At 48.4% G+C, this 25,044-nt stretch overlaps 10 protein-coding genes across 10 annotated transcripts, besides 41 other annotated features; all 10 read right to left on the bottom strand.

Annotated features, from left to right (window-relative positions):
- Nucleotides 1-10,419: part of a sequence feature (heterozygous, Esmeraldo-like haplotype) that runs on past the window's edge.
- Nucleotides 18-48: a microsatellite.
- On the bottom strand, nt 119-2,323 carry Tc00.1047053507993.200 (hypothetical protein, conserved; the record flags this gene model as incomplete). The annotated part of the gene is made up of 1 exon (XM_815519.1): nt 119-2,323. The coding sequence occupies one exon, from the start codon at nt 2,321-2,323 to the stop codon at nt 119-121; it is 2,205 nt and encodes a 734-aa protein (XP_820612.1).
- Nucleotides 2,449-2,487: a microsatellite.
- Nucleotides 2,751-2,784: a microsatellite.
- Nucleotides 3,036-3,068: a microsatellite.
- Nucleotides 3,387-3,422: a sequence feature (AT_rich).
- Tc00.1047053507993.190 (serine/threonine protein phosphatase type 5, putative) lies at nt 3,450-4,868 on the bottom strand (the record flags this gene model as incomplete). The annotated part of the gene is made up of 1 exon (XM_815518.1): nt 3,450-4,868. The coding sequence occupies one exon, from the start codon at nt 4,866-4,868 to the stop codon at nt 3,450-3,452; it is 1,419 nt and encodes a 472-aa protein (XP_820611.1).
- Nucleotides 4,899-4,935: a microsatellite.
- Nucleotides 5,076-5,100: a microsatellite.
- Nucleotides 5,348-7,408, bottom strand: Tc00.1047053507993.180 (hypothetical protein, conserved; the record flags this gene model as incomplete). Its single annotated transcript, XM_815517.1, has 1 exon — nt 5,348-7,408. The coding sequence occupies one exon, from the start codon at nt 7,406-7,408 to the stop codon at nt 5,348-5,350; it is 2,061 nt and encodes a 686-aa protein (XP_820610.1).
- Nucleotides 7,470-7,491: a microsatellite.
- Nucleotides 7,521-7,556: a microsatellite.
- Nucleotides 10,420-11,108: a sequence feature (areas not merged during assembly with more than two copies in the genome that could not be assigned to a particular haplotype).
- Nucleotides 11,109-11,339: a sequence feature (areas merged during assembly that could not be assigned to a particular haplotype. This can correspond to areas where the two haplotypes were merged or to regions with more than two copies in the genome that were merged during assembly.).
- Nucleotides 11,340-11,891: a sequence feature (areas not merged during assembly with more than two copies in the genome that could not be assigned to a particular haplotype).
- Nucleotides 11,892-12,070: a sequence feature (haploid, non-Esmeraldo-like haplotype).
- Nucleotides 12,071-12,610: a sequence feature (haploid, Esmeraldo-like haplotype).
- Nucleotides 12,269-12,296: a sequence feature (GC_rich).
- Nucleotides 12,611-13,609: a sequence feature (areas merged during assembly that could not be assigned to a particular haplotype. This can correspond to areas where the two haplotypes were merged or to regions with more than two copies in the genome that were merged during assembly.).
- Nucleotides 12,748-13,006: a mobile genetic element.
- On the bottom strand, nt 13,078-14,520 carry Tc00.1047053507993.160 (hypothetical protein, conserved; the record flags this gene model as incomplete). The annotated part of the gene is made up of 1 exon (XM_815516.1): nt 13,078-14,520. The coding sequence occupies one exon, from the start codon at nt 14,518-14,520 to the stop codon at nt 13,078-13,080; it is 1,443 nt and encodes a 480-aa protein (XP_820609.1).
- Nucleotides 13,610-13,822: a sequence feature (areas merged during assembly that could not be assigned to a particular haplotype. This can correspond to areas where the two haplotypes were merged or to regions with more than two copies in the genome that were merged during assembly.).
- Nucleotides 13,823-23,909: a sequence feature (heterozygous, Esmeraldo-like haplotype).
- Nucleotides 14,662-14,687: a microsatellite.
- Nucleotides 14,867-14,922: a microsatellite.
- Nucleotides 15,000-15,998, bottom strand: Tc00.1047053507993.150 (hypothetical protein, conserved; the record flags this gene model as incomplete). The annotated part of the gene is made up of 1 exon (XM_815515.1): nt 15,000-15,998. The coding sequence occupies one exon, from the start codon at nt 15,996-15,998 to the stop codon at nt 15,000-15,002; it is 999 nt and encodes a 332-aa protein (XP_820608.1).
- Nucleotides 16,032-16,057: a microsatellite.
- Nucleotides 16,264-16,288: a microsatellite.
- Nucleotides 16,739-18,013, bottom strand: Tc00.1047053507993.140 (RNA-binding protein, putative; the record flags this gene model as incomplete). The annotated part of the gene is made up of 1 exon (XM_815514.1): nt 16,739-18,013. The coding sequence occupies one exon, from the start codon at nt 18,011-18,013 to the stop codon at nt 16,739-16,741; it is 1,275 nt and encodes a 424-aa protein (XP_820607.1).
- Nucleotides 16,854-17,008: a microsatellite.
- Nucleotides 17,304-17,368: a microsatellite.
- Nucleotides 17,630-17,738: a microsatellite.
- Nucleotides 18,057-18,085: a sequence feature (AT_rich).
- Nucleotides 18,233-18,279: a sequence feature (A-rich).
- Nucleotides 18,360-18,390: a sequence feature (AT_rich).
- Nucleotides 18,505-18,569: a microsatellite.
- On the bottom strand, nt 18,845-19,735 carry Tc00.1047053507993.130 (60S ribosomal protein L7, putative; the record flags this gene model as incomplete). The annotated part of the gene is made up of 1 exon (XM_815513.1): nt 18,845-19,735. The coding sequence occupies one exon, from the start codon at nt 19,733-19,735 to the stop codon at nt 18,845-18,847; it is 891 nt and encodes a 296-aa protein (XP_820606.1).
- Nucleotides 19,950-19,970: a sequence feature (AT_rich).
- Nucleotides 20,311-20,330: a microsatellite.
- Nucleotides 20,344-20,388: a microsatellite.
- Nucleotides 20,606-20,644: a microsatellite.
- Tc00.1047053507993.120 (calcium-dependent lipid binding protein, putative) lies at nt 20,660-22,540 on the bottom strand (the record flags this gene model as incomplete). Its single annotated transcript, XM_815512.1, has 1 exon — nt 20,660-22,540. The coding sequence occupies one exon, from the start codon at nt 22,538-22,540 to the stop codon at nt 20,660-20,662; it is 1,881 nt and encodes a 626-aa protein (XP_820605.1).
- Nucleotides 22,594-22,649: a microsatellite.
- Nucleotides 22,836-22,856: a microsatellite.
- On the bottom strand, nt 22,956-23,837 carry Tc00.1047053507993.110 (hypothetical protein, conserved; the record flags this gene model as incomplete). The annotated part of the gene is made up of 1 exon (XM_815511.1): nt 22,956-23,837. The coding sequence occupies one exon, from the start codon at nt 23,835-23,837 to the stop codon at nt 22,956-22,958; it is 882 nt and encodes a 293-aa protein (XP_820604.1).
- Nucleotides 23,910-24,395: a sequence feature (haploid, non-Esmeraldo-like haplotype).
- Nucleotides 23,967-24,001: a microsatellite.
- Nucleotides 24,101-24,742, bottom strand: Tc00.1047053507993.100 (hypothetical protein, conserved; the record flags this gene model as incomplete). The annotated part of the gene is made up of 1 exon (XM_815510.1): nt 24,101-24,742. The coding sequence occupies one exon, from the start codon at nt 24,740-24,742 to the stop codon at nt 24,101-24,103; it is 642 nt and encodes a 213-aa protein (XP_820603.1).
- Nucleotides 24,396-24,530: a sequence feature (areas merged during assembly that could not be assigned to a particular haplotype. This can correspond to areas where the two haplotypes were merged or to regions with more than two copies in the genome that were merged during assembly.).
- Nucleotides 24,531-25,044: part of a sequence feature (heterozygous, Esmeraldo-like haplotype) that runs on past the window's edge.

Below are 25,044 nucleotides of genomic sequence, written 5' to 3'. Positions count from 1 at the left end.
AAACACAGAAACAAATAAACAAAACAACAACAACAACAACAACAACAAAAATTCAGAGAGGCTATTTGTTGTTTTCTGTTTTATTCGAATTTTAAATAATAAACAAAATAAACACGACTCACTTCCCACCTTCATCAAAGGTACCATACAAACCACTTTCCTTTTGAGTTTTCAATAATCCTTCCCTGTCATCGCCCTTGGCCTGGCGCTTTTCAAAGACTTCCTCTCGCTGAGTTGATAATGCATGCGATGACGCATGTTGAGTCATATCCGTCGTTTTTTTGCCCATCATGACAATTTTATCGTACGTGTGTGTGTAGATTTCATTGTAGCGAAGGTAACGTGCATACACGTCTTTTGGGATACGGTAAACTCGCGTTGGAGACAAAACAAAAGCGTCAAAATCGGGAACGTAGTTCTCCAAAGTTAATGCCTCCTCGGCAAACCATTGAAAGGAGCGTCGCTTAAGCGGAAACTTACTGGAGCCCACAAATGCCTGCACCGTGCCACCAAGCACAAGTGTGAAAACTGTAGTCTGCACACCATCACGGTATAGTACGAAACACTCGTCCGGCACCACGGATAAAAAAGTGGGAGAGAAAAATTCTTGCCCTTCTCCGCTTGTCGAAATAATTGGTACAGTTGGGACGGTGTCAAAGTTTTCAGATTTGGTCGGTGAATTTAACGCCGGATAACGCTGAGAACTGCTCCCCGTGTTTTCCGCGGCCACTTCATCTCCAAAACCCACTTGAGGCGGAATGAGTTGCTGATCCCCACACTCGTCCAAAAGCATTTTGACGTACCCCGGGTGCCACAAGAAGAAGGCATTCACGGCTCGCGTCAAATAATAGGCGACAGACCATACCTGTGCCTCAGTAAGAGGGATATTTTCCGTGTTGTGAACATAATAGGAATAGAAATTTGCCCTAGGCACCTGTGCCGGCTCCGGAAAGGGCATAGGTATCTCCTTATTGTGAATATGTACACAATGTGTGAGGCAATCCAAATGATTATCTGAGGGGAATTCATAGCGGTCATATTCATCATATATTTCTTCCTTGATCAATGCCTCTGTGACATCTTCCAGGGTAACAATGCCCACAATTTTCTTTCCCGCTTCAAGGTGATTGGGCGTGCGAAGGAGTATGTAAGGCGGAGCGGTTTCCTCACTTTCTCCAGCAATTCCCTTCTCACGTGAAACAAGAAACATTTGCGTTTGAACCTGTTGAAACAATCGAAGAAGTGTCGGTAGTAATGTGTTTGCGTCCACAGTCGCAAAAACTCGAGATTTAGCCTTAACTAACTCCCCAATCGTTATAGGGGGCCGATCGCCAATAGGCATGGGTAATGTTAGCAAATCCTTCACAAGAAGAACACCAATATATTTTTGGGGTGTCTGCTCCACAGGAATACGGGAACGCCCACAGTTCCACAGGCGTTCAATCACCTCCGCTGTGATGACTTCTTCCGCCCTAACAACAGTCGTCTGATCAACAGGGGTCATAATATCACGTACCCTCCTCTCCTGGAATTCCATTGCGGCCATCAAAAGCTTCACCTCCGACTTGACAAGGCCGCTGCGGTCACCATGTGCCTCACAATGAAGGATCATAAGTTTACGCAGTTCATTGCGGTCGTAAATCTGTCCTGCATCATGAGCCACAAAGCGATCAAGTAACCATCCAAGGGAAATGGCAACTGGATACATCAAAACCATTGCAATGCGGACAAGCACACATCCGGCCGCGGCAATCCTAAGCGAGTGCTTCGATTTACATATAGAAGTGGGAATAATCTCTGTAAAAATAAAAATAAGCACAGTACTCAGGACAAAAGATGTGACGTCATTATTCTCTTTTACAGCCCATCCTATAGAGCCAAAACCCTCCAGTTCATGAACATAATCCATGAGCACGGCCGTTTCCTGTACCACGAGGACGTTTAACAACATGTTGGACAAAATCAATGTGCATAATGTCTGATGTCCCTGGCGTCGCAGGGGCAAAATCTGAGAGGCGTACGTTCGGTCAGGCTCGGGACCACTAGTTGCTATAATGTCAATGGTCAAAGTATCCATGCACATGATACCTATGGTCAATCCAGCAAATACGGCAGAAAGAGAAAGGTACACCAAAACGTACAATGCATGATGCGCAACCTGATAAATATTTTCATTCATTTGCTGACGTGACACAACGGGTTTCCCCGTCCTCTTTTCTGAGGGTTTTGAATTGGAAGCAAAGACCCCTACCGAGTCAAGTGTCATGACGAAAAAGAATATCCCAAGAAGAAGTAGCGTCCCTCTCTGGAAACGTAGGCCCATTTTTCTTTATTCTCTTCGTGTGATCTTTCGCTATAAATGTTGTTTATCTTGTAATTTTTGTCCCCTCGTCCCCTGAAGCCACAAGGCACAAGGCTGCATGCATGGACACGGAGAGTCAAAGCAGTAAGAAAAAAAAAAAAAAAAAAAAAAAAAAGAACAAGAAAGGCAGAATAAAAACACACACAAGCATGTATGCATTTGAAGACCTTTTGAGCTGCACAGTGGGAATTAAAGCTTTCATTTATTGGTTCTGTTCTTACGGCACACCACCCCTCGCCGCACCAAATGAGACGCCGCCTCGCACATTATAGCGGGTGCTCGTCGTGTTTCTTTGTGAATATTTCTGTTGCTTTTAATATGAATTTCCGTTTCTCTTGTCGATCCATCCGCCTTCGCCCGCACTTTGAAACACAACAAACACAAATGGAAAAGAAGAAAAAGAAGAAAAAAAAAACAAAAAACAAGAGCAACATTTCACAACGCTGGTATTGGCAATTGTGACGGTGCCTGAGGCGAAAAACGCAGCAATTTCGCCATGAACACTGCCGCCACCGCCATCATCATCTTCATCATAAATTCTATTTTTCTTTTTTCCCCCTTTACTCCTCACGTACTTCGCACTGCAGGCCTTTCGGGCAGTTTCAAACCCTCCTTTCGTGCAGGTGCGGTTTTCATTTCTCACTCAACATCGCCGCTCAGAAAGAGCAGCGCTTCCCCCCCCCCCTCCCCTTTCCCCTCCCTCTCCGCCGCCTCATCCGTCCTTGTCAAAAGGAGCAAAAAAACAGCAACTGCAGCAACAAAAAATGGGGAGGGGCTCCATTTGAAAACACACATACACCCAAAGCAAAAAAAAAAAAAAAAAAGGAACACAATAGTACGGGATAATGAAACAACGGAGAGGCAGCTTCTTCTACAAACCTCCACCGAGGGAAATTAACAAAGAAAAAACGTACACAGACCTTTGCAAGGAAATGTAAAAACAAAGACGCCAAAGTGGGTTACATTCCACAAAAGTGCAGAGATCTAGTAATAAAAAAGGAATATTAATAAGCGTATCCTACCCTTTTATTATATATATATATATATAATAACAATAATACGGATAAATGAATGGATGGAAAGATATTTATAATAGACCTATTCCCATGGCGTAGTGCATTGGCGGCTTGCCTGGATGAGTCACGTGAGCAAAAACTGTGAATTTCGGCTTCATAACTCCACCAGTGAAACGGATGAAGGCACCTTTGTTCCCCATCTGATCGCAGTAGTTTGGCGCACTGAAAACTGTGATGCACTTTCCACCGTGTTCAACTTCATATCCCTCTTCCCTCACCTCATGCGAGCGTACCACTAACTTCAGGTTGTTGTTCTTCAAGAACTTCTCCGTAACATCGGGACCAAATGATGGGCAGTCAACTCCACGTTTGCTCGGTGTACGACCGGGCATTGGCTGCGGATCGGCCCAGAGACTTTCGCAGATGAGACCATTCTCTGGAATTTCACGGAAACGGTTTGGCTTTTGAAGTTCATCAAGCGTCACGTCATCTCGAGAGTACAGCCCGCCGTGCACAACAAAGACTTCGTTGTTTATCACGTGGCCGGTAGGTAGAGCATTAAAGACCTCCGAGAACAGATGAAAAACTTCTTTGCTGTATTTCTGCGTCACCTCACCCTCAAAGCCGTATACACGATTCATTGCCAAACATTCATGGTTACCGCGAGAAAGAAACATGTGCTCCGGATAAAGCAACTTGTAGGCAAGAAGTGTCATGACATTTTCAAAGGAATATGATCCACGGTCCACAAAATCCCCATTGAAAAGATAGCGATTCGTTCGAGATGGGCATCCATTCAGCTTAAATATATTGAGGAGGTCGTAGTATTGTCCGTGTGTATCACCACATACGGTAATATCCTCACCTGTCGGTACGTTAATCGACACAAAGTTCGGATAGCTTTTAAACAATTTCAGCACCTCCAACAAAATGTAAACTACATCCCGACGATCAATAAGTTTTTCAACCCGGAAACGTTCCTTCATGGCATCCACAAACTCCACGGTGATAGTGTCACCCTCAATACGAGGACCATCGTAGTCAGAGTGCACACTGCCTAATTTGATCGTTTTTGACACAGGCTCTGCATCAGGGGTGTCAATGGCATTCTCAAAGCGTATACGACGAACTTCTTTCTCACAAAAATCCAGCTTCTTACGTGCATCCTTGTCGCCAGGTATCAGCTGCACCACTGTTTTAAAATCCTTCAGTGCCTCCTTGTGCTTCCCAAGATATAGATGCGCTGATGCCTTGCGGTAGTACGCCTTCACATATCCCGGATCCAGTCGCAGCGCCTCATCCGCATCGGTGAGTGCAGCACCAGCAAGTTCCGTTTTGAGATATGCAAAGGCCCGGTTGCACAAGATGACCGGCGTCTTGTGAAGCGCCAGGGCCTCTGTGTACAGTTCAATGGCATGATGCCACTTTCCCTCCTGGAAGGCTTCATTCCCTTTATTCTTAAGTCTATCTGCCTCTTCCGCAGCTGTCATAGATACCCCAAGATTTTGCACTTATTCGCAACACAAAAACACACACACACGTACACAAACACACACAGAGAAACAAAAACGCACGCACTTACCGGCAATAAAAGTAGAAAAGAAAAAATAGCAAAAAAAAAAGGTTTGGGTAGTTAGGAGACAGACAGAATCACAGACTTCATTTCCAGCAACCAGCAAAGACAAGGAAGTAACAGCAAAAAAAAAAAAAAAAAAAAAAAAACAATGAAGTATACAAAAAAAATGGGATGTGCCCTGAAGGTACCGGATAGAACAAATTTTCGTCGCATGCTCTGCCAGAGTGCTAAAATGTGGGAAAAAGGAAAAAGAGAGGTTGGTAATAAAAACCACAAAGCCCATGCTAGGACTCAATAGAGAATAGATAAATGGGGGGGGAGCAAATCAACAAGTACAACAACAACAACAAAAGCTTTTCTTCTTTATGAGCACGTCAGACAGCATTTGATGTATTATTCGCAGGCTATTCCCCCGTAGTCGCCCCAGTTCCCTCCCACATCTTCTGTCTCCGAAAAAAAACGATCAAGCTCGCCATTATTTAGTCTTGCGTCTGCTTTTTCAATGACATCAAAGAGACGATCTGGAAGATGATCCTTAAGCATTGAGGCGGAACACACTACATATTGCATATCTTTTGGAGACGCAAATACAGGCACAAACACTTCCTCATGACGACAAGAACAAGATCGATTACCAGAACAGCAGCAATATTGAGGTTCTCTTACTACCGCCTTACAGTAGTGTACAAGTGTAGCAGGTGGATATAACTTTTTCGATTCCATAAGTGGCGTACAAGGACTGTTGCGAAACTTGGCACGAAGATTAAACCTCTCTGAAGAAAAACTTACAGATGATGACAGTGATTCTATCTCTCTATCCGAACTTAAACAGTTCATGAAAAGAGAAAACTTGGATCTTGAGGTATTCATGAGTTCATCCAATATAGATTCCCTAAGATCAGCGAGCGTATGAGTGGCCAAGCGTGGAACGATGTCGTTTCCAACAAGACAACCCACAATGAAGCGTTCGCTGTACGCAACCAATGCAGGTGACAATAACCCGCCAGGTGGGGCATACGCAATACACCGCAATCGACCGCGCAGAGTTGGTTCTGTAGACCAAAGCATTATACTTAAAATAGAAGCAACCCCCGCGCCAAGGGAATGACCCAGCACAACAACATTGAGTTTCTTGAAATCTTCGTGGAGAATACGGTCAAGTACACCAGATTCACGTAACTCCTGCAACACGTATAAGGCGCCTCGCTGCATTCCTCCATGAACATAGTAATCTGCAGGAGTTGTGTTGGCCTCTCGCTCTGCATCTGGCACCTCTAGTAAAACAGGGTTTACCACCATATCCGTGATGCAGTCCGCAAAAGACATGGTTCCTCGGATGGTCACAACAACTGCATCTGTAGATTGGTCAATGACAACAAAAAACACAGGGCGGAAAGGACTATTCCCCCACCTTGTAAGAATGACATCCTCCTCGTGGATACGTGTGATCGCAAGTAGTGCGGTCAAATCACAGTAGCATTTGGTTCCTCTATGGGAACCTGGATGCTCTCGACAACACATCAATGGATCAAAACAACAAAGCCTAATCAACCCCGTACAACAATGCATATACTGATACAAAGGCCAACCATATGCCGACAAGTAAAAAACACTATAAATTCGAATATCAGCGAGATAATTCCGTTGTTGAGGGGTCAATAGGGAAAATCTTCGCGCTTGTAAAGAAATGCGTTCATTTCTTTCATCTTCAGCAGATGGGTATCGCACATGTATTCCTCTAAGGCGACTTTCACGCTTCTGCCTTTTATGCACAAGAAGCAGACCTGCAGCGACATCACTTGGCACTAAATCGTAGCCGCAAAACAAACCAGCAACCGTTTTCGAAATTTCCTCAAAGGCATCTTTGTTTCGATTCGTATATAGACAGCAACAACAAAGTAAACGGCAACGCTTGTACCATAGAGACTCATATTCAACGGAGTCCCTCCATACGTGACGCCCTTCAGGGTCAAATACAAACGCAAACGTAATAATGTAAACAACGGGAAGAAGAAAATTAAAAACAATAACGACATACAAGAAATGACGTGTGGGAGATGTGCAATGTCGACCCTCCTTGTCATATACTGCGTACTTTGTCACAACGGCTGAGAGTGCCAGCATTACCAGTATGGTAAAGGACGTCAGAAAGAGCAAAAAGGAGACGTAGCGCCGCTTAGACACCTGAAATGGAGCCCCCTGAAGGCTTAGCCACGCGGTCACAAGAAACGCCACCGCGCCAACCAGATCCGTTACACCCAGCGCTAAAAAAACCCACTGAAATGTACGAGAGGCATCCGGACACCCAGGCACAAGTGCATCTTCACCAAAACGAAAACGACTAAGAGCAAGTGTCGCATTCGCTAAGAAAAAAACGAAGTAGAAGAAACCGGAAAAGGTAAAATCGTCTGTCGACGTGCGCCACTTTCTGCCGCACCAAGAAAGAGCCGGCATTGAGAAATTTGCTTCAGCGTTTGGTACGTCTACCAAAGCAAGGCAAAGAACACCCTTTTGCTATTATTATTATTATTATTATTTTACTAGGTGTTATATTTTTTGTTCTTAGAAAAAAAAAAAAAAAAAAAATCAAGCAAAAAAAAAAGTAGAAACATGCGGATGCCCCTCCAGTCACGCCGGTCGCCGTCACTCAAGGCAGAGAGAAGAAAGGCCTGCAATCACCAAAAGCGTATCCCAAAAACAGTATGGATGGCGCACACAAATACACACACACCCGTCACGTGTCGGCCCGGGCTGGCGCGGCGGCGCGATAATCCGTCACAGCCAAGTATCAACAAAGAAAATACCAAAGTTATAAATCATTAAATCATTAAAACAAGTGATCTATAAATAATAAAACAAAAGGATATACGTGTCAGAGGCATCGACGTTAAAGCCACAGCTGCGAGGACCTCTTCGTGTCTTCTCGCCGCGTAGGGCGCTGCTGGGGGCAGGGTCTCTCCACTTCGAGGGGAAACCGCACCAAATTTTCCGTGAAGCACGTCTTCCTCACTTCTCCGGCGTACACTCCATGTTTTTTTTTTAATCGATCGCAGATCCAAGCAGCGAAGTGGATGCAGACTTATCTCTTTGCGCAGTTCACACTGGCCGGCTTCCACAATTTCCTGTCGCCGCCTGTGGGGCATGCCGCGCGGCGGCGGGCCAACCCGTCATGGCTTTAACACTGAAAACCGCATGTTGGACGGCAAAATTCCACCGGTGGTGATCGCATCGGGGCGTCGTCGCCGGGTGGGTTGTGTCTTCTCGGCGGCCTGACACTCTGCCATCGTGGAATCGGCGACGGTGTGACGGTAATGAATGGATGCGTGCGCGCCTTTTTGGGCACACGGTGCGCTTTGCCTTGGCGGCACTCTCCGACGCGGAGGCGAATTCTCTGTGTGAGTTTGGTCTTCTTCCCGCCGAGCTTCCAGCTTTGCAGCGCATGGGCATTTTATCTCCATTTTTGGCGTCGTGCCTTTCTTGCTGTCGAGATGCTTTTGCCGTGCGTGTGTGTGGCCAATCCCCCGGTGTTCCCCGCCTGTTTGTCGCAGGAAGGGCGCTGAAGGAGTGCTGCGATCTTTGGCGCCTGCTGCGGCTCTGCTTTGGGACGTTCGTGGGCTCTCATTTGGGGTGGTAGTCCCGCTTTCGTTTGGTCCTTGGGTCCACAGGAAATGCATTGGAACGGGGTGGGCACAGCCAGATCGCCATATTCACGGGGACGCTTCCCACTTGTCGGGGGACAGCCCTGATTGCGGAAGTGGTGACGATGAAAACCGAGTCCGCTTTCCTGTTCGCACGGCGCCGAGCGGAGAATGCAGGGAATGGCTTCGGCCTGGGCTGTGCAGCCCATGGCGGAGGCGCGATCGTTGTGCCGTCTCTCGCTCTCGTCCCCGCCAAAGTGGCTGGAGGCGGTTTAAATGGGGTTCCTGGAGTTTTCGGCTTGCCAGAGGAGGTTGGCTTTCCACAGCGTCTGGAACCGCGTAACGCCACGGGCGTTAACCATTCGCGCCAGGACACCAGCGCGGCGGCTGCGACGCCTTCCGCACACCGGGCCGCTTTCCGGGCGCCGGATCGTGGCGGGGCAGAGCCCAGCGGGAGAAGTTTCCGTGCGAGGTTCTTTGCGTGCCTGCTGTGGGCGTCCGGGCCGCAGCAACGGCATTTGCCCGGGGTGACGGGCTGCGGTGGTCGTGGCGGCCATCCGTGCTTGTGCGGGACCCCGGCGCAAAGGCGGGCCAGCGCGGCCTCTTCCCCGCGAGCGAGGGCGGAATCCGTGCGCGTGGGTTCCCGGCCGGTTACGGCGGTGCGACAAGCTTCTGAATTGAGCGGTCTGGCGCAAATTATACGTTTGACCGTTGCGACGACGCCGGCGATACATGTGTCTGTGGGCCGTGTCAGTTCGGATGCCTTCCGGGCTTTCGCATCACAAGCCTCATTCTTGGAACGCCGCGGTGGCCCGAAGAAAAGCTGCACCTGCGCGCTCCTCGGCGCTGCGGGCGGGCAGCAAGCTTCTTTCCGAAGCGCTGGTCCATGATGGAGCCGTGTGGGTTTCAGGCGGCGCGCTGCGGGTGGCTGACGATGGGGACGCCAGGCCGCAAGGCGCCACCACGTGTCTCGCATCGGGACACATACCGGAAGCCGCGCGCCAGCACTGTATCGAGGAGGGGCCGCAGCTGCGCTACCAACACGGCGTCCCCCGTTCCGCCGCTCTTCGGGGTTCGCGCGACTATTCCGCTCGCCTTTTAATGTGCGGAATCCAGCGCAAAGCGGGGCGTCGAGGGGCCGTCCCGGTGCCGTGCGCGGCCTCCACCCCACGCCAGCGCGAGGCGGAACGCTCCCAAAGTGTCTCTGATTTCCCCGCGCAAGGGACCAAATCGCTGTCAGTCGGGGCAGGCGCCGTTTCGATTCCTCACGGAGTTTGCCCGCGTGTGCGCTCATTCCACGGGAATTCCAGGAATTGACACCCAGAAGGACCGGCATGCGCTCCATGGCGACCGGGGCGCCGTCGTATTTGAGGTGGAGCAGGGCCGCGCCGCCGGTGAGAAGGAGGCCTCGCTTCGTCTTCCCGGTGTTTGCTTTCATGAAGCGTTCTCTGGTCTACTCTGCCACGACGCTCGGGCGTTCATGCAAGGACGGGCCGATCATACCCCTGTCGCTTTGCTGTGTGATGAGGGCGCAGGCGTCAGCAAGGAATCCGTGGAGGATTTGGGGACGCGTTCGAAAGACGGCCGCTAAGGGGCTTCACGACGATGATGAACGTGGCGGGGCCTAGCACTGTCCCTCGCGGCGCTCCTCCTGCGGAGGTCTTGGGGAGGGTGTGGGTTTGCCGGCCCCAAGCACAGCACTTCCATTATTGAGGAACGCTGCTGACCAGTGCGCGGTGTGATTGCGAACCGACAGTCGCCGCGTTTGCAAGATGATTTTGTCATAGTCTGCCGTGTTGAAAGCCTTGGCGCGGTCCACAAAGACAGCCGCCGTGCGGTGCTTTGGGGTGTTGCGATGCGTGGCCGCCCTGAGGTGCAGCAATCGGTCGAGGGCGAAATCGCCGGGCCTGCAGCCAGATGGCTGCGGAGTCGACGGGGACTCGATGGCATCTTGGATGCGTGCGGCAGGGATGCGTTACATGAGCTGGCCGAGGCAGCTGGCCAGCGTGACGGGTCGGCGGAGTCGCGGTCGAATGCCGTTTTCCCCGGGTTGAGGATGGTATGATAACCCCCCGCTGCCAGATCCGCGAGACGGTTCCTGCATTTGGACGTCTATCGAACAGCCGGGGAAGGCACGCTTCGCCACACGGCCTAGATGGCGCCAGGCCTCTCCATGCATTCCGTCGCGGCCAGGCGCCGGTCCCAAGGGCAACGGCTGTGGGGCGCGGTCGTGCTATGCCATAGTTATTTGGCGCGAGGCCCCTCGCATTCGTCAGGGTCGGTGGCGGAGGGCGGTGCTTTGGGTGCCGCGTTGCTTCCGCCGCCCACAGCTTGATGAGTTGGCCGACCTTCTGGTGTTTGCTGAGCGCGGTGCCGTCTGATCTCATTGCTGGCGTGCCCGGGGGCGAGGCGTACACACGGCGTGCTGCCTGCCGCCCGTGGCCTCGGGTGTGGTGTGGAGCTCGCGCCGGCGGTTTTAGATGCTTCGCGCAGCACGTCTCCGCGTCGGAGTTCCAGCCGCTGACCGCGCTATGCGTGAGACACTGCGGCGGTAGCGCGGTCCAATTCCGCCAGCCCTGGGGTCCAGAATGGGGACGGCTGGTGATCCCATGCCGGGACTGTTGCCTTCGTGGCTTTCCGTGTTCCTGATACAGTGTTCTTCCCTACGCTGCCCGTGCTGGCTATCTCGCCGTGCTTTTTCCAATCCGCCATCTTCCGTGCCTGTTCCAATCCGCCATCTTCCGTGCCAATGATGCCCGGTCAGGATTCGGTACCGCTGCGGGTGTGTCTTCGTCCCCGATCCAGAAAATCAAGAAGAATCATGCAGTGGGCGCTGTCCGGCGTTGGCGCCCCGCAATGTGTTCCTAGGGCGTGGCCGCACAACGGCATCGCCACGGGAGTCTGATGGAATTTTGCGGTCCCAAACCTCTCTGTGTGCGTTCACGCCTGCGCTCATTAGTTGTGGTCCGCCCGCGCAGAGCGGTCTGTCCAAATCCTCGGCCGCCACACACCTTGGGGAGCGGGAGGGAGATGCTCCGGAGAAACCGTCAGCTTCATTCCCGCCTCCGGGTGGATGGTCGCTCGCGCCAGCCCGACGCCGGCGACAAGAGCCGGTCCTGCTTCCGCCTGCAACCCTTCACGGTCGAGAATGAACACACCGCCGCCTCCACAGGTGCGAGCGGTCCCGTGGTGCTGGAACCCCGGCGGGCTGGAACTAGTGGCTTCAGGGCGGGGGCGTCTTCTTCCCACTCAACACGCAAAAAACACTTTCTCGTCATCGAACTTCATGCTCCGCGCCAGGCGCTTCGCCAGAGGGAGGCCGGCGGCGTTCCACCGCACCCCCCGCATACAGGGACCGGGTTTCACTTCCACACCCCCACTCAGCAGTAACATGATGCGGACGGCCCTGCGCCAACGGCAACCCCACGAAGGAAATATTGCTGGCTCCTGGCCTCCCCGACAGCGCAGGGTGCCGGACACTGGCGTCACAGCATTGCCAGGGACAAAAGGAGGCAGCAGCCACACGCAGCACCGACGCCAGCAGGGGAATAGCGGAGCCGCGGGCCTCCAACAATATATTCCTGCGCGTCTCTTCCTATGCGTTTCCGCAGCGACAATAACAGTAAGTCACATGCCAGCGCACTCGCACACGAGGAACGGCAGGCGAAGCACTAGAGCCCGCGGCCGGCGGGGAGGGCGCCCCCTTCACATCAAGGAGGAAGCGAAAATCAAAGGAACACCCCAAAAAAGCCCAGCAAAAAATTAATCATTTTTTGCTAGAAGGGTGTATGCTCTTCGTCGGTGTGTGCAAATGGTTGCTTGAACAAAATACAAACGATCGCAAGGTCACAGGAGCGCGCTCACATCCAAAAATCCCATTTGTATTCCATGACTTCCTCGGCCTCGCCTTTCATTCGGGTGCCCCATTAAAACGCGTATAAAGTCAACAGCAGCAAAGGGACCCAAAAAGCATTAAAAAAAGATAACCGCCTGGGCTGCCGGCCCAATCCTAAACTTACCTCTATAAACAAAATAGGACGGAAAAAAGAAAAGCAATAGAGAGCCAGTGGCCTCGCCACGTCCTCGATATGTTCTCCAATTATACACATTCGGAAGGCCACTGCCGTGACATGTTGTGATCTATTCAAATTGGAGACATTTATTCCTTAGGAATTGGCAGACATCGGGGATCTCCGGCCAGAATAAACCGTCGCGAGGTGGGAATCAAAAGAGGGTGAGTGGGATGATAAAATACAAGAAAAACATTCTTCTTACCGCTATCGGTTCCCCAAAGTGTCGTTCCTTCCAGAATTCATAAGATAGGAAGGGTATCATAAAGAAGAGCATTCGTTTTATCAGGAAATAGACATCAAGTTAGCCAGCTTTCCCGCGATCATTCTCTTCACAAGCTCCTAAAAAAAGGACATAGGATTAGCAAGCAAAAACATCCCAGCCAACTTGCAGCAACTTGCCAAAAAGTGATCCTTACATATCCTTCTGCAGTAGTCCGAAGTGAGTGGTAGCACGAGTACCATTTACTCTTCCTGGGTTCGCGACTGTCGTCTCTTCCGTAGCAAGACCAAGCACGTGATCGATGGCCTCAACTCCCTGCATGAAAGAATGGTCTTGGTTGCCAACCTCGTAACGCCAGGCCCCAAAGCGTCCACGGGAGTAAATACAACGAGACATCAGCTCCGGTTGCGCCTTTTCAAGTAGATTATTTCTTCCAATAAATGGTGTGGGATACCCTTTCTCGATTCGATAGTGCCATTTGCTCACAAGCAAATCCTCGGGAAGGAGTAAATTGGATGCCAAGCAGCCAACAATACAATCTTCTATGAGAGTACTGTGGTTTACAGGCTTGTATTTACTCTCGCTCACTTCAAGCATTAGGCTCCAATGACCTTCTGGGACGTTATACTTCGAATAGTTGGAAAAAACCGTCGCACGGTAAAACGGCGATGTATCCTCGGGAAAATAAAGCCAGCAAGCCGTTTTCAGATGTGGCGGTGGAGTACCTTTCACACCAATACCAATGACATTTGTTGAGCTATAAACCATTTTGTCTGCAATAGCCGGCCACTCGTCATAGCCTTTGAAGCCGGTACCTTTAGTCATGCGCAAAAGGTTGTCAAAGGGCACGGTAGAAATAAGGTAATCATAACTCACGACCTCCCCATTTGAAAAAGTAATCGTCTTAGCATCTGCATCAATTGCTATCGCTTGAAACCCTGAGTTGAACGTCAATTTTTCCGACGGAAGCTTTTCTTTAATAGCTTGGTAGATAATTCCAGTGCCTCCGCGTTGAGGAAAACGAAACGTCGCATTGGGTCCCCATCCCAAATCGTCACGGTTCTCTTGAATATTCCGGCGGATACGTTCCAAATCAACAGGGGCAACGCGTTCCTCAACCCACTCCGTACTCATGAGACAAGGCGGTACAGCCCACACCTTAAAATTGTACGGCCTCATAAAAATATCTGCAATCCCTTCCCCGAACTGCCTTGTAAAAGATTCTTCAAAGTTATTTGGTGGTTCTGTGTATGTTCTCGCATGTGACCTAACCAACTCATCAAGGCAGCGTTTTCTATCCTGTTCCGGCAAACGATGAATATTATTTTGAAACGGGTATGGCACCCACCGCCCCCGCACCCAAACCCACGATTCTCGCTGCAGCACGTTCCAACCCTGCACTGCCCAATCCATCACATCATCAAAGTATTGATAATGCGAAAATATAACATGTCCCCCCAAGTCCCACGTAAACCCATTTTCGTCCAAAAAGCTGCGCGACAAGCCACCTGGGGTGTCGTTACACTCGTACAGATGCCAGTTCTTGTAGCCGAGCTCTGTGAGACGAACCGCTGCCCCCAGGCCGGTTGGTCCCGCGCCAATAATAACAATTTTCGGTGTCAATAATTCTGCCATTTGTAATAAGAATATTTTTATAGATGTTCCTCAGTGTTATTGCCGGAGGTTAAGAATTTGTGGTCGTGCTTTGCTGTCGGTGTTGCTCGCCAAGAGTATGGTCTTGCAACGCGAGACCACCGCACGAGGCCACACACACACAAAAAAAAAAAAAAAAAAAAAAAAAATTAGAAAAGAATATTTTAAAAATAAAATCCGTGGAATTTCCACTGAGCAAGGAGGCGCGGTGGCAACAAAGGAGAAAGAGGGAGAGAGAGAGACACCATACAATAAAAGTCAAGGAGAAAAGTGGAAGCAGTGGTGGATGTAGGGAACACAGAATAATTAACTCTCAGTAGTAGACGCCAATAATAATAATAATAATAATAATAATATTAATAATAAGAATAATAGTAATAATAAAGCGCACACACACAGACAAAACAACAGATATAAAAAGGAAAAAAAAAAAGAGTTTAAAGATGGAATGGCCAACTTCATCAAATATACTCCATGGAATAACCAAACACCATCTTAATGGCATCAAAGAAATTTGCCCTCCATCCTTCCTGTACAACCTGCAACTCACCCTCAGGTATACCAACCTGTGCAAATTCAAGTGTCACCACACCGGGTTCCTCCTTCTTCAGTGCCATCACCACGGAGCTGTGTACACCGCTTGGCCAGCTACGGAGCCTCCACTGCATCTTAATCATAGCATTCGGCACCACCTCAACAAAAAAGCCGCTGATAACCCCTCCAAGAAACTCAAACGTTCCACCAGATCGGGGATCAATCTTCGCCTGAGCCCGCGTGTACACCGATGCGCGCTCTTCATTCATGAGAACCGTAAAAAGCTCTTCAACAGGAATTCTCCAGCGCATCTTCCACGAAAAGCTTGTCGCTTCCGTGTCTTTGGAATCTGTCGCCGTGGCACCACTCTTCACATTACCACCAACAGGGGTTGTCTCCTTTTTTGTGGCTGGTGGAGGTAAGGAAGAGGCATTCTTGAGGTTTTTGCCAATCTGGTACGTCTCAAAGAGCCCGTTGAAGTAATTCGTAATGACATTCCGTACGGCAGCTCGTCCTTTGGACCGCATTAATGCGTCTGCCTTTTGCGACGCCGCGTCGTTCTCAGTAACACTGACAGTAATGTCGTATTCATCGCGGAAGTTATCGTGATCCACCTCCGGCACCGTAAGTTTCCCGGAAACATCGCCCCCAGCAGACCATTTCAAAGTTAGCTTGAGCTCAAAATAGCACATCATCTTTCCCTTTCGTTGAGCCACTGTTACATCACCGCTGATATCACTCAATTCTTCAACGCGTAACTCAATGTTGTCTTCCTTCAAAAGCGTAAAATTTTTTAGACGTCGCTTGAGCTCCTCATGGCACTCGCCTGAAAGATCACGTTCCTCCCAGTGCCACGCATTGACATTGTGTCCATCCTTTCGATCATCCACTATCCACCGAGGATCTCCTTCTCCCACCCGTGCCATCCCCTTAACTCGGCTTGTGCTGAGGTCTTTATTAAAAAAAAAAAAAAAAAAAAAAAAAATGAGTTACCTTATCTGCTTTTTCTTCTTGTAGCTTTGTTTTCTCGTTGGCCGCTATCAACTTATGTCAGACATCAAGCAAGAGAATGGAAATAACGTGAACACCACCGATTTAAGTTCAAACAACAAGGCAAAGTAAACGTACATGGATGGTAAATATAATGCACGCAAAAAGGACAATGACCAAAGTAGTCCGCAAAATCAAAGTAAAAAAAAAAAAAAAAAAAAAAAAAGGTAAAACGTAAATAACACAGCGCTTCAAGATCCATGAACCCACTCTTGGCGCAAAGCATATATATATATATGATCTGATCTCCGGCAGAGCGTACAAACAGTAAAACAAACCACCTCGTGTTGACAATATTCTCTCCTTCACCCTTTTTTAAAAGCCTGTGTGCGTGTATTTATGTGTTTGTATGTGTATTTGGGAGGAGGAAAGTTGGGAGTTAGGTTCAGTTTTTTTTTTTTTTTTTTTGATTGCTTCATCTTGCTGATTCTTCTCAGGTGCTCCATTTCATTCCTCCCAATTCATCCCACCCAACAGCCTTTCTTCGCACTTCGCCAGAGTCTTCCGCTACTCTCTCCAGCCACGCACGCAGCACCCACTTTCTATGTCGCTTTTTTTTGCGTGTGTCTCTTCTTCTCGGTTTTTTTGCCTTAATTGTGCACCCTCGTAGCTTTTTCTAAATTTCTTCACGATCGTCTTTTCCCTCCTGTGACTCAGCCTCCCTCACTTCTTCCAACCCTTTATGCTCCTCCGTCCCCTCTTCACATTCCGGTTCCTTTTTATCATCGGCTTTATTGTCATCGTTATTATCATTATTACTGTTATTATCAGTATCATTGTTCTTCTCGACCTCTGTCGTATGTTCATCGCTGTTGTTGTTCTTATCGTTGTTGTTGTTTTGGTGGTGATTGTGTCTACTGCTGTCATCGCGGTTTGTCGTCCTTGTATTCCTTTCGCCCTCTTTCTCATCCTCATTCCTCTTGTCTTGTGTACGGCGGCTTTTTTCGGCATCTTCATCTTCAGAACTATCATCACTGCCGGAAACAGACCCCACCCTCCCCTCCTTCACGCTCCTTTCCTGCAACTTCTTCTCATATTTCTCCGCATCACGCCGCACCACATCCAGAAACTGCTTTCGTTGCACCTCCCGCAGCTTCACCGTCTCCTCGGATGGCATGGGGTTTGCTGGACCACGACTGTAAGGTATTCCTCGGTTTATTGGCGCCCCACCAGCGTACATGCCACCACCACCACCGCCACCGACAACACCAACACCAACACCTCCAATACCAGCAGCGCCACCACCCGCGCCGGCACGAGGGGCACCCCACGCCTGATGCATTGGCGGATATCCCATAGGTGCCATTGGTGGAATCGCGGGTATTCCTGGTGCTGGTGGTGCTGCTTGGGGAAGAAGACTCGCCATAAGTATTTGCTGCTGCTCGGGGGTTAAGTTATTCACGTCTATAGCGCCCTGCTGAATCAGCTGCATGAGAAGCTGCGCGCTCTGTTGTTGCTGATGCATTACAGTGGGAAGAAAGCTGGCTGCCAAAGAAACCGGCGGAATTTGTGGCTGTTGTGGCTGTTGCATCTGCTGCGGCTGTTGGTTGTTGTTGTTGGTATTTGTGTTGCCTCCACTATGCGTGTTGTTATTGTTGCCGCTACTTGTGTTGTTGAACCCCTCTGGTCGCCCGACGTTGCCTTTACTAACCCCCACCTTAATCTTCCTTCCTGCCAGCGTAAATCCATTGTACTTCATCGCACGTGCACGGTCATCCTCAGAAGCAAAGTCGATGAAGCCGTAACGGTACGGATCCTCATCTCTTCCATTGAGGGAGCAATCAATGATAACACCGCACTGCGAGAAAACCTGGCGAAGCACCTCCAACGTCACACTGCGGTCAATATTACCAATGTAACAACCAAACCGCTGTTGAGGGACCTGCGACATCTTTATGACTCTTTTTGTTTTTTGATTTTGATTAATTCCCCTGTTTTTTTTTTTTTTTTAATCAATTAAAATGTGCTTTTGAAGATCGTTTCTGTCCTTCCCTCTATCTCTCCGCGTCAAAAGAAGAACAAAGGGAAAAAAGGATTCACCTGCGCCTCCGTTGTATATATTGCCTGTAATTCCCTTTTTTTTTTTTTTTTTTGTCTGTGGGGGTTTATATCTTTTCTCTTCTTCTCTTAGCCTTTTTTTCTTTTTTCTTTTTTTTTAGCTTCTCTTCCCTACCGGCTTATTAATTCCCGTTTGTTTTCTTCTTTGTCACTGGGCAACAAGCCCCTCGACACGCACCAAAAAAAAAAAAAATAATAATAATAATAAATGGACCAACAGTAAATGGTGAAGCCCTTGCGCCCGCAAATGCAGAGGAGGCGATCCCTTTTCCCGGCCGTTTCCTGTTGTTATTTTTCAGTTCCTTCCCAACAATTGTGCAGCGCAAAAAAAAAGAAAAAGAAAAAAAAAAAAAAAAAAAAGAGAGAAAACAATAGAAAAAAAAAAAAAATTGATTGCGTGCACGTGTTGTGCTACGGAATTCAGTGTTCAGATCAGAAAGGGGACAAAAATAAAAGAAGATTACGAGGGCGAGCGAACGGAGGTTTGGGGAAAGAGCGGGCTATTTCCCACGCCACGCACTATTAAACGCCTGTTGGACTTCCTCCCGCTGCTCTCCTCGTGCTACAACATTATTTTTTTCCTCTTCACTTTGCATTCTCGGCTTGTTTCATTCATACACACAGGCAGACACCAGCTATAGAACGTATCTGCCCATTTCTGTACTTAGGAGGACGTAGATGATTTTTTAGCTGCTTTTCGCTTGTTAGATGCTGATAGCTTCTTCTCACGCTTGGCGACGCCTTTCAGCTGCTGTGCCATATAGGCAGCAAACGACTCCTGGTTAACCATCTCCAACTTCTGGTGGACCGAACGGTGTCGCTCCAAAAAGAGTTGGCGCGGTGGGTGGAAGTCAAATGGCGCTATGTGTCGCAGGGCTGCTTGCACGTGTTCCGTCTTCTTCACAATCGCATCGCAAAGGTCTTCGATGCAGAGTATGTTGTACTGACCCAGGGCCTGCTCCAGCATAAGATTGCCGCTGATAAATCGCTTTGTCTGCGTCTCTTCGTTCCACAAACTTCCACGCGTGCGAAGCAGTTCCTCCAATTGTACCGGCTCGGGGTGACCAATGATGCAGAACGGGGCAAGTTGTTTCACAAGAGGGTCCGTGCGTGGGTTCAGGCAAAGCAGCCGTGCGGCGTACAACTTCAAAAGCCCCAGGTGCCGAAATGCGGCGGATACCTCCGAGGGGATTTGTTTGCCACGTGCCCGCACAATCAGCACTACACGGCTGTCGTCGAGACTCTTTTTGTACTCGCCAGGAGCCATGCGCTGCCGCCTGCCTCGCACCTTCTCCCCAATTTTGCGGAAGATGTTTCCCTGCCGCTCTTTTCGCTGTGCGTGCTTCAAAATCGTCTGCGCGGAGATGAACTTCTTCGTTTCGAGCTTCCTCTTCCGCTTGGCATCCAACTTTGCCTTGTGGCGGTCACGACGCTCCTGCAACTTGTCGCGCCGCAGGACACGATCCGCCCGTAGCTGCTCCACAGACTTACGCTGCAGGAGAATTGTCTCCTTCACCCGCTCCCCTGGCAGCCATTTCGGCGGATTTTTCCCCATCGCTTTCGCAGAAAATGTTACACGAGCAGCCTGCAGCACAAGGGAGAAAAAAACAGAGAAAGGAAGAATAATGCGAATTTTGCAGGGAAAGATGCCAAACGGCTAGCACAACGGAAACAGAACATGTGAAATACACACGCACAAACACAGAGAGGAAGAGAGAGAAAAAAAGGGGGGTAGAGCACATGAAGAAGGCGGTAAGTGGAAAAGGGGGAAAAAATATATAAATTTAAATGAAGTACAATTCCTCGAAACATTCAGTCACCAATTTAGTACAGGTAAATAGTGTGCTTTTGCAAATGATTAAAGAGCTGCCGTGAATTTATAGAGGCACCCCATATGTATAATACATGCGTGTGTGTTCCTGCATTTGCCCTCCCCTTAGGGTTAATGCTGAACACTGTGCGTGTGTGTGCGTGTGTGCTGCCCTGAAAGAAGGCATCAAACAAAGAACAGCTGCGCACATCAAAGAAACGGACGTAAAAAATTACAAACATACCCAAAACAACAGCAACACAAAAGAAAAAAAGAGAGGCAAAATTGGTGAAATATTTCAACCATCGTTTAATGCCTCGCAAACAAACAAACAAACAAAAAAGCTGGCCAGCAAAAAAAAAAAAAAAAAGAAAAAAAAAAAAGAAAAAAAAAAAAAAGCAGCGAAAAACACCTTTTTTATTTTTCCTTTTGAATCTTTTTGTCATCGTTTCCTTTTCTTCTCTGAGAAGAATCTTTCCCGTCTCTCTCATTCACAGGGCCACCCCCGTCTCCGCACGGCCCTCATGCATTCACTACCCTCCCCCAATTCCCGGCTCGTCGCTTACGCCAAAAGGCATAAAGACGAAACAAGGAAAAATACCCATGCACACACAGAAAAAAAAAATAAAAAAATAAAAATAAAAATAAAAAAAAGGCACGCAAAGAAGCTCAATGACGCAGAAGGCTCATCGTCAAAAAGATTTTGCCTTGCGGGTCAAGGTTCCATTCGCCAGAAATCCGATCCCCCGGGCTCCTTGCAACGCAATTCAAAATGATATTGACAGTGCCCATCGCACGATCTTTGCCTAAATCATTCTTGTCCACAACTTTTATATGCAACACATCGGTTTGGATATCGTACACCTCCAGCTCCGCCTCAAAATTAAACTTGGGATCGAGGTTGGATTTCACGTAAGGCGATACTCTAGTTTGCTTCCGCAGTCGTAACTGTACATAAGGGTCCGACACACCAACATACTCCAAGTTTTTGAGGCCGGTGCAGCGATCCACGGTAACAAAGAGGGTGCCACTCCCAGATCCTGACATATGCATGCTTCCATTGGCTGTAGACCGCACACTTGGGGGATCCAAGGGGCGTTCGCATATTTCTTGTTTCCTCATAAAAGCCTCCGAGACTGAGCGTGACGGCGCGTGGGAGGGAGCTGCGGTAGATTCCGTCCTGCTTCTGCCAGTATAAGATAAAAACTCAGACAAAATAATTAGTTTTGCACGCGGTTCCAAATTCGTAACAGATGACTTAACCAGAAGGCACGAATGCTCCGTTTGTTTACTATCCATAAGTATTTGAACAGGAACTTCACACTCCCCAACACACGGATCTGTACCAGGGACGTCAAAATACAACCAAAATCGCAATGTGCCATTCGTGTCATATAAAACAAAGCTGAATACATCATCCAATTCACTACTCAGTCCTTTATAAATTGCACTTTTAAGACGCTTCTTCTTTTCTTCATCATTGCCAATCATTATTAATTTCACGTAAAATGGAGTTTTTTCCCGGTTGGATACATAGCGCTGATGCCATTCCTCTATCCGCAGCAAACGGACGCGAAGAGAACCAAGAGCGCTATCTTCACGACTTGCCGTTACGGTGTACCCCCGTACCATTGGGATGGTGATCCTCTTGGGGTGTTGTAGCATTCCAATAAGTGTTTTTCGAATAAATTGATCAATAAATTCTCCCACAGCAGGCACGACATCAAGTGATATCCCCGCCGCTACAATATCAAAATTCAAGACCCATATCTTCATAATGGAAAAAGAAATTGCCCCAAAACAGGGCCATTGTGGAATATGAGGCGAGAGTATAAAACGAACTTGCATATTCATTTCAAAACGTCGTACATGAATATGCATATCGGGTCCTGGCATTTTTATATGTAGGTTCACATCCATGTCGCTGTCCCACGAAAGCGTCAAATCCATCACGGAGGTATTGTCCTCGCTCGGAAAGTGCTGAATTCCGTGAACAACAACAGGATTCGTTCCCATAAAACATTCTTTGAGAGCTATTTCATATATGAAGGAGGGTTTATTCGCCTCTATTAGTGGCCCCACAAACTGACGAATGGATGTCTCGGTCGCGGAAGCAATGCAGCTCCACATACCGCTGATCAGTGTATTGATCCACTGCACCCGATTCACATTTGGGTACTTCAACCACTCCGGTAAATCTTGGCCCAAAATGGACTTCAAATTCTCCGTGTTTTGCAACAGCCAGTGCAATTGATGCGTCTGCATAACGGCTCTCCGAGACTCCTTCCGGAAGGAATAGCAAACCACACTAACCACGAGAATTAATTCCAATAACAAAATGGCACCCAGCGCATACAGGCAGCGCAGCATCAGCCATACACTAACGATGACGATTGGAATGGGAGCAACGCCTCGGACTTTGTCCAGAGCCTTCACCAACTTTTCGTGCTCACTCTCCGTCATCTCATTGTAATTCTTTAACCCTACCAGTGCCGCGGCGAGGGTGCCGACCCAAAGAATGTTTGTCCAGTTTATGAGTAGATAAATCATTTCCGTTGAATTACTCCGCAAGCGTACCTCTCACTCAACATGCACACATGCATAAAAAAAAAAAAAAAAAAAAAAAAAAAGTGAATAAAAAAGATAAAAGAAAAGAAAAGCAATTTAAAGAGAGATCAAAAAAATAAACCTTAAGAGTTTGAAGTGACGTGCCCTTTAAACAAAGGAAAAAACAAATCACCAGGGCAAACAAACAATTAAATAAAAAAAACAAAGAAAAAGTCTTCCTCACGAGTAATTCCTATGCATCATTGTATCCATGTATGCAAAGAAGGCTCTAACGCTCAAAAAAAAAAAAAAAAAAAAAGGTTTCTTAAGAAGAAAAATAAAATGAAAACAAGAAGCATACGGATACCATTGTCACGATGCGCCCTTTGCCTACTCCTTCGCGTCTCCCCCACAGTGGCTACACCTCAGAAATAGCAGTGACCAACTTTGCTGCAACATTTAGCTCAATGAATGTATCGGACGCAGCGCACACCCACCATAGGGTGGTATTTTCCATAAAGTGAAAATGGCGTTTGTCCCATACATGCACTTGGTTCGTGCGACACGGAGAAATAAAAAGTGAGAAGCTGGCGTTGTGTGCGCGACTCCAGTTGGCCGCCATCGCAAGAATGTGTGAGGTGTTTTTGTCAGCCATTATTTCTTCTTGCGGAGTTCCATCAGAGGGAATAGGAATGTGTGAAGGTTCTTTCTCAAGAAGAAAACAAGCGGCGATGGAGTCAGCGCCTGAGCGAGAGTACACCAACGGCGCGGTCAATTTCGCGCCCAGAAATGCTGAAATTTCACGGAGACGAAATATGACCGGGACGGGGCTCCTTTCCCTCTCAGCAAAAGATAAAATTCGTTCCGGTAGTGAATGCGTACTATTAAACCCAATGCCGGGTGACGGGCTCCACGGCGTGATCCATGGCCAGCGTTGCAGCAAAACAAAATGCTTGACTACCTCCGTTTGGTTCAAGGAAATGCCTTCAGGAAAGGCCAAAATTAACACGTCCGCTGGCGACACAGCACGTGCCACAGCCTCACAATCCCGAGTTTCTCCGCCTGTTGGCCAATGGCGAAGAAAGTGAACCCGAATAGAGTAAATGGGCCCCACAATGAGTACGTCATCGTCTGTGTCCGTCAATGAATTCCCCGTTCTACGCGAGTCCTCTCTGTTTTCTCGATGCCCCTTCATGGCGCATTCATACACGGCAAATGAGTGCATGAAAAAAAGGACCACCACAGTCAGAGAACGAATATCAAGCAAATAGCGCCAATGCAACAACATCCTAGAAGCCATTTAAATACAACGACTCTACTCTTTTTTCCCTTCTACTTACATTCATTTCTCTTTTTGCAATCTCCTTACGCGATTCGCCCCTTCCTGGTGCAGATCTCCTTTACCCCTCGTAGGAGACAAAACAACAACAAAAAAAAAAAAAAAGAGAAAAAAATAAATAAAAAGCAGACGGCGCCTACCACCACTCTTCAGCCTCTTTTATTGTTAATAATTAGATTTCTTGCTCCTTCATGGTATCCTGGGACCAACTCCTTACTTCTTTTTCAATTCACATCGTCGTTAGAGCGGAACAGGTGCTGGCGTTGTCGCCGCAGGTGTTCTGCGAATGCCTCGTCCTTGTCCGCCATCGCCTGCAGCTCCTCTGATTCTTCAAAAGCTGCACTCGTTTTCTTTCGGTCCTCACGCATCTCCCGCATCACCTCATCCTTCACAAACCCTGGAACGGATGGTGAGGCCAGCGTGTTTCCAGCCTCAAACCAATAATTCTCACCCGTGGGCGTGCCATCTTGAGTGTGGCGCCGTGCATTTGACTCCTCCGCGTGAGCCCGCATCAGTCGCTCCGCCGCAACCCCGCTCATCTGCCTTGATAATCGCTCTGCAAAGTGTCCCCGCTGGTATTTGGTAAGCGTGCGTGGGTCTTGATTGTTCAAAAGACGACGCGCCTCCTGGATGTACTGACGGAACTCCACTTGGTCGTTCATGATACTTTCAAAGTATTCTGCCGACTCTTTTGTTTGTCGGCCCTCACGGACAGCCCGCGCTACGTAATTTCTTACCCAAGCCTCCGATGTGTCAGGCTCAATGGCCCCGCCCTCACCCATCGTCTCCTCGCCCCGCGGTGATCGCTGCGTCTTCCACCGATGTGGCGAGGCGGCCAATGGAGCCAGAACTCGCCGAAAACGCATATAGGCACAAATGAGAAATATCCTTTTCTTCTTTTTTTTATCAGGATCCCTTCCGCACTCGCAGAGGAGCGGGATGACATCGCACAAAGGCAGAGCAAAAAAGAAAAGCAACAACAACAAAAACGGCCAGCAGTGCGAGTGGTCCGAAAATCATATTTGATAAAAAGACTGTAATTTGAAAAAACGACAAGTATATACATATATATATTTCCAAATCTACTCACAAGTATGTTTCACTTCCTTTTCCTCCCTTCATGTTTGTTTCTGTGTTTTCTGCAGAAACAACCACACAGTCGCCAAGG

Source organism: Trypanosoma cruzi, genomic scaffold (genome assembly GCF_000209065.1).
Source record: "Trypanosoma cruzi strain CL Brener 1047053516595 genomic scaffold, whole genome shotgun sequence".
Classification (NCBI taxonomy): domain Eukaryota; phylum Euglenozoa; class Kinetoplastea; order Trypanosomatida; family Trypanosomatidae; genus Trypanosoma; species Trypanosoma cruzi.
This window is presented reverse-complemented; position numbering and strand designations above follow the sequence as displayed.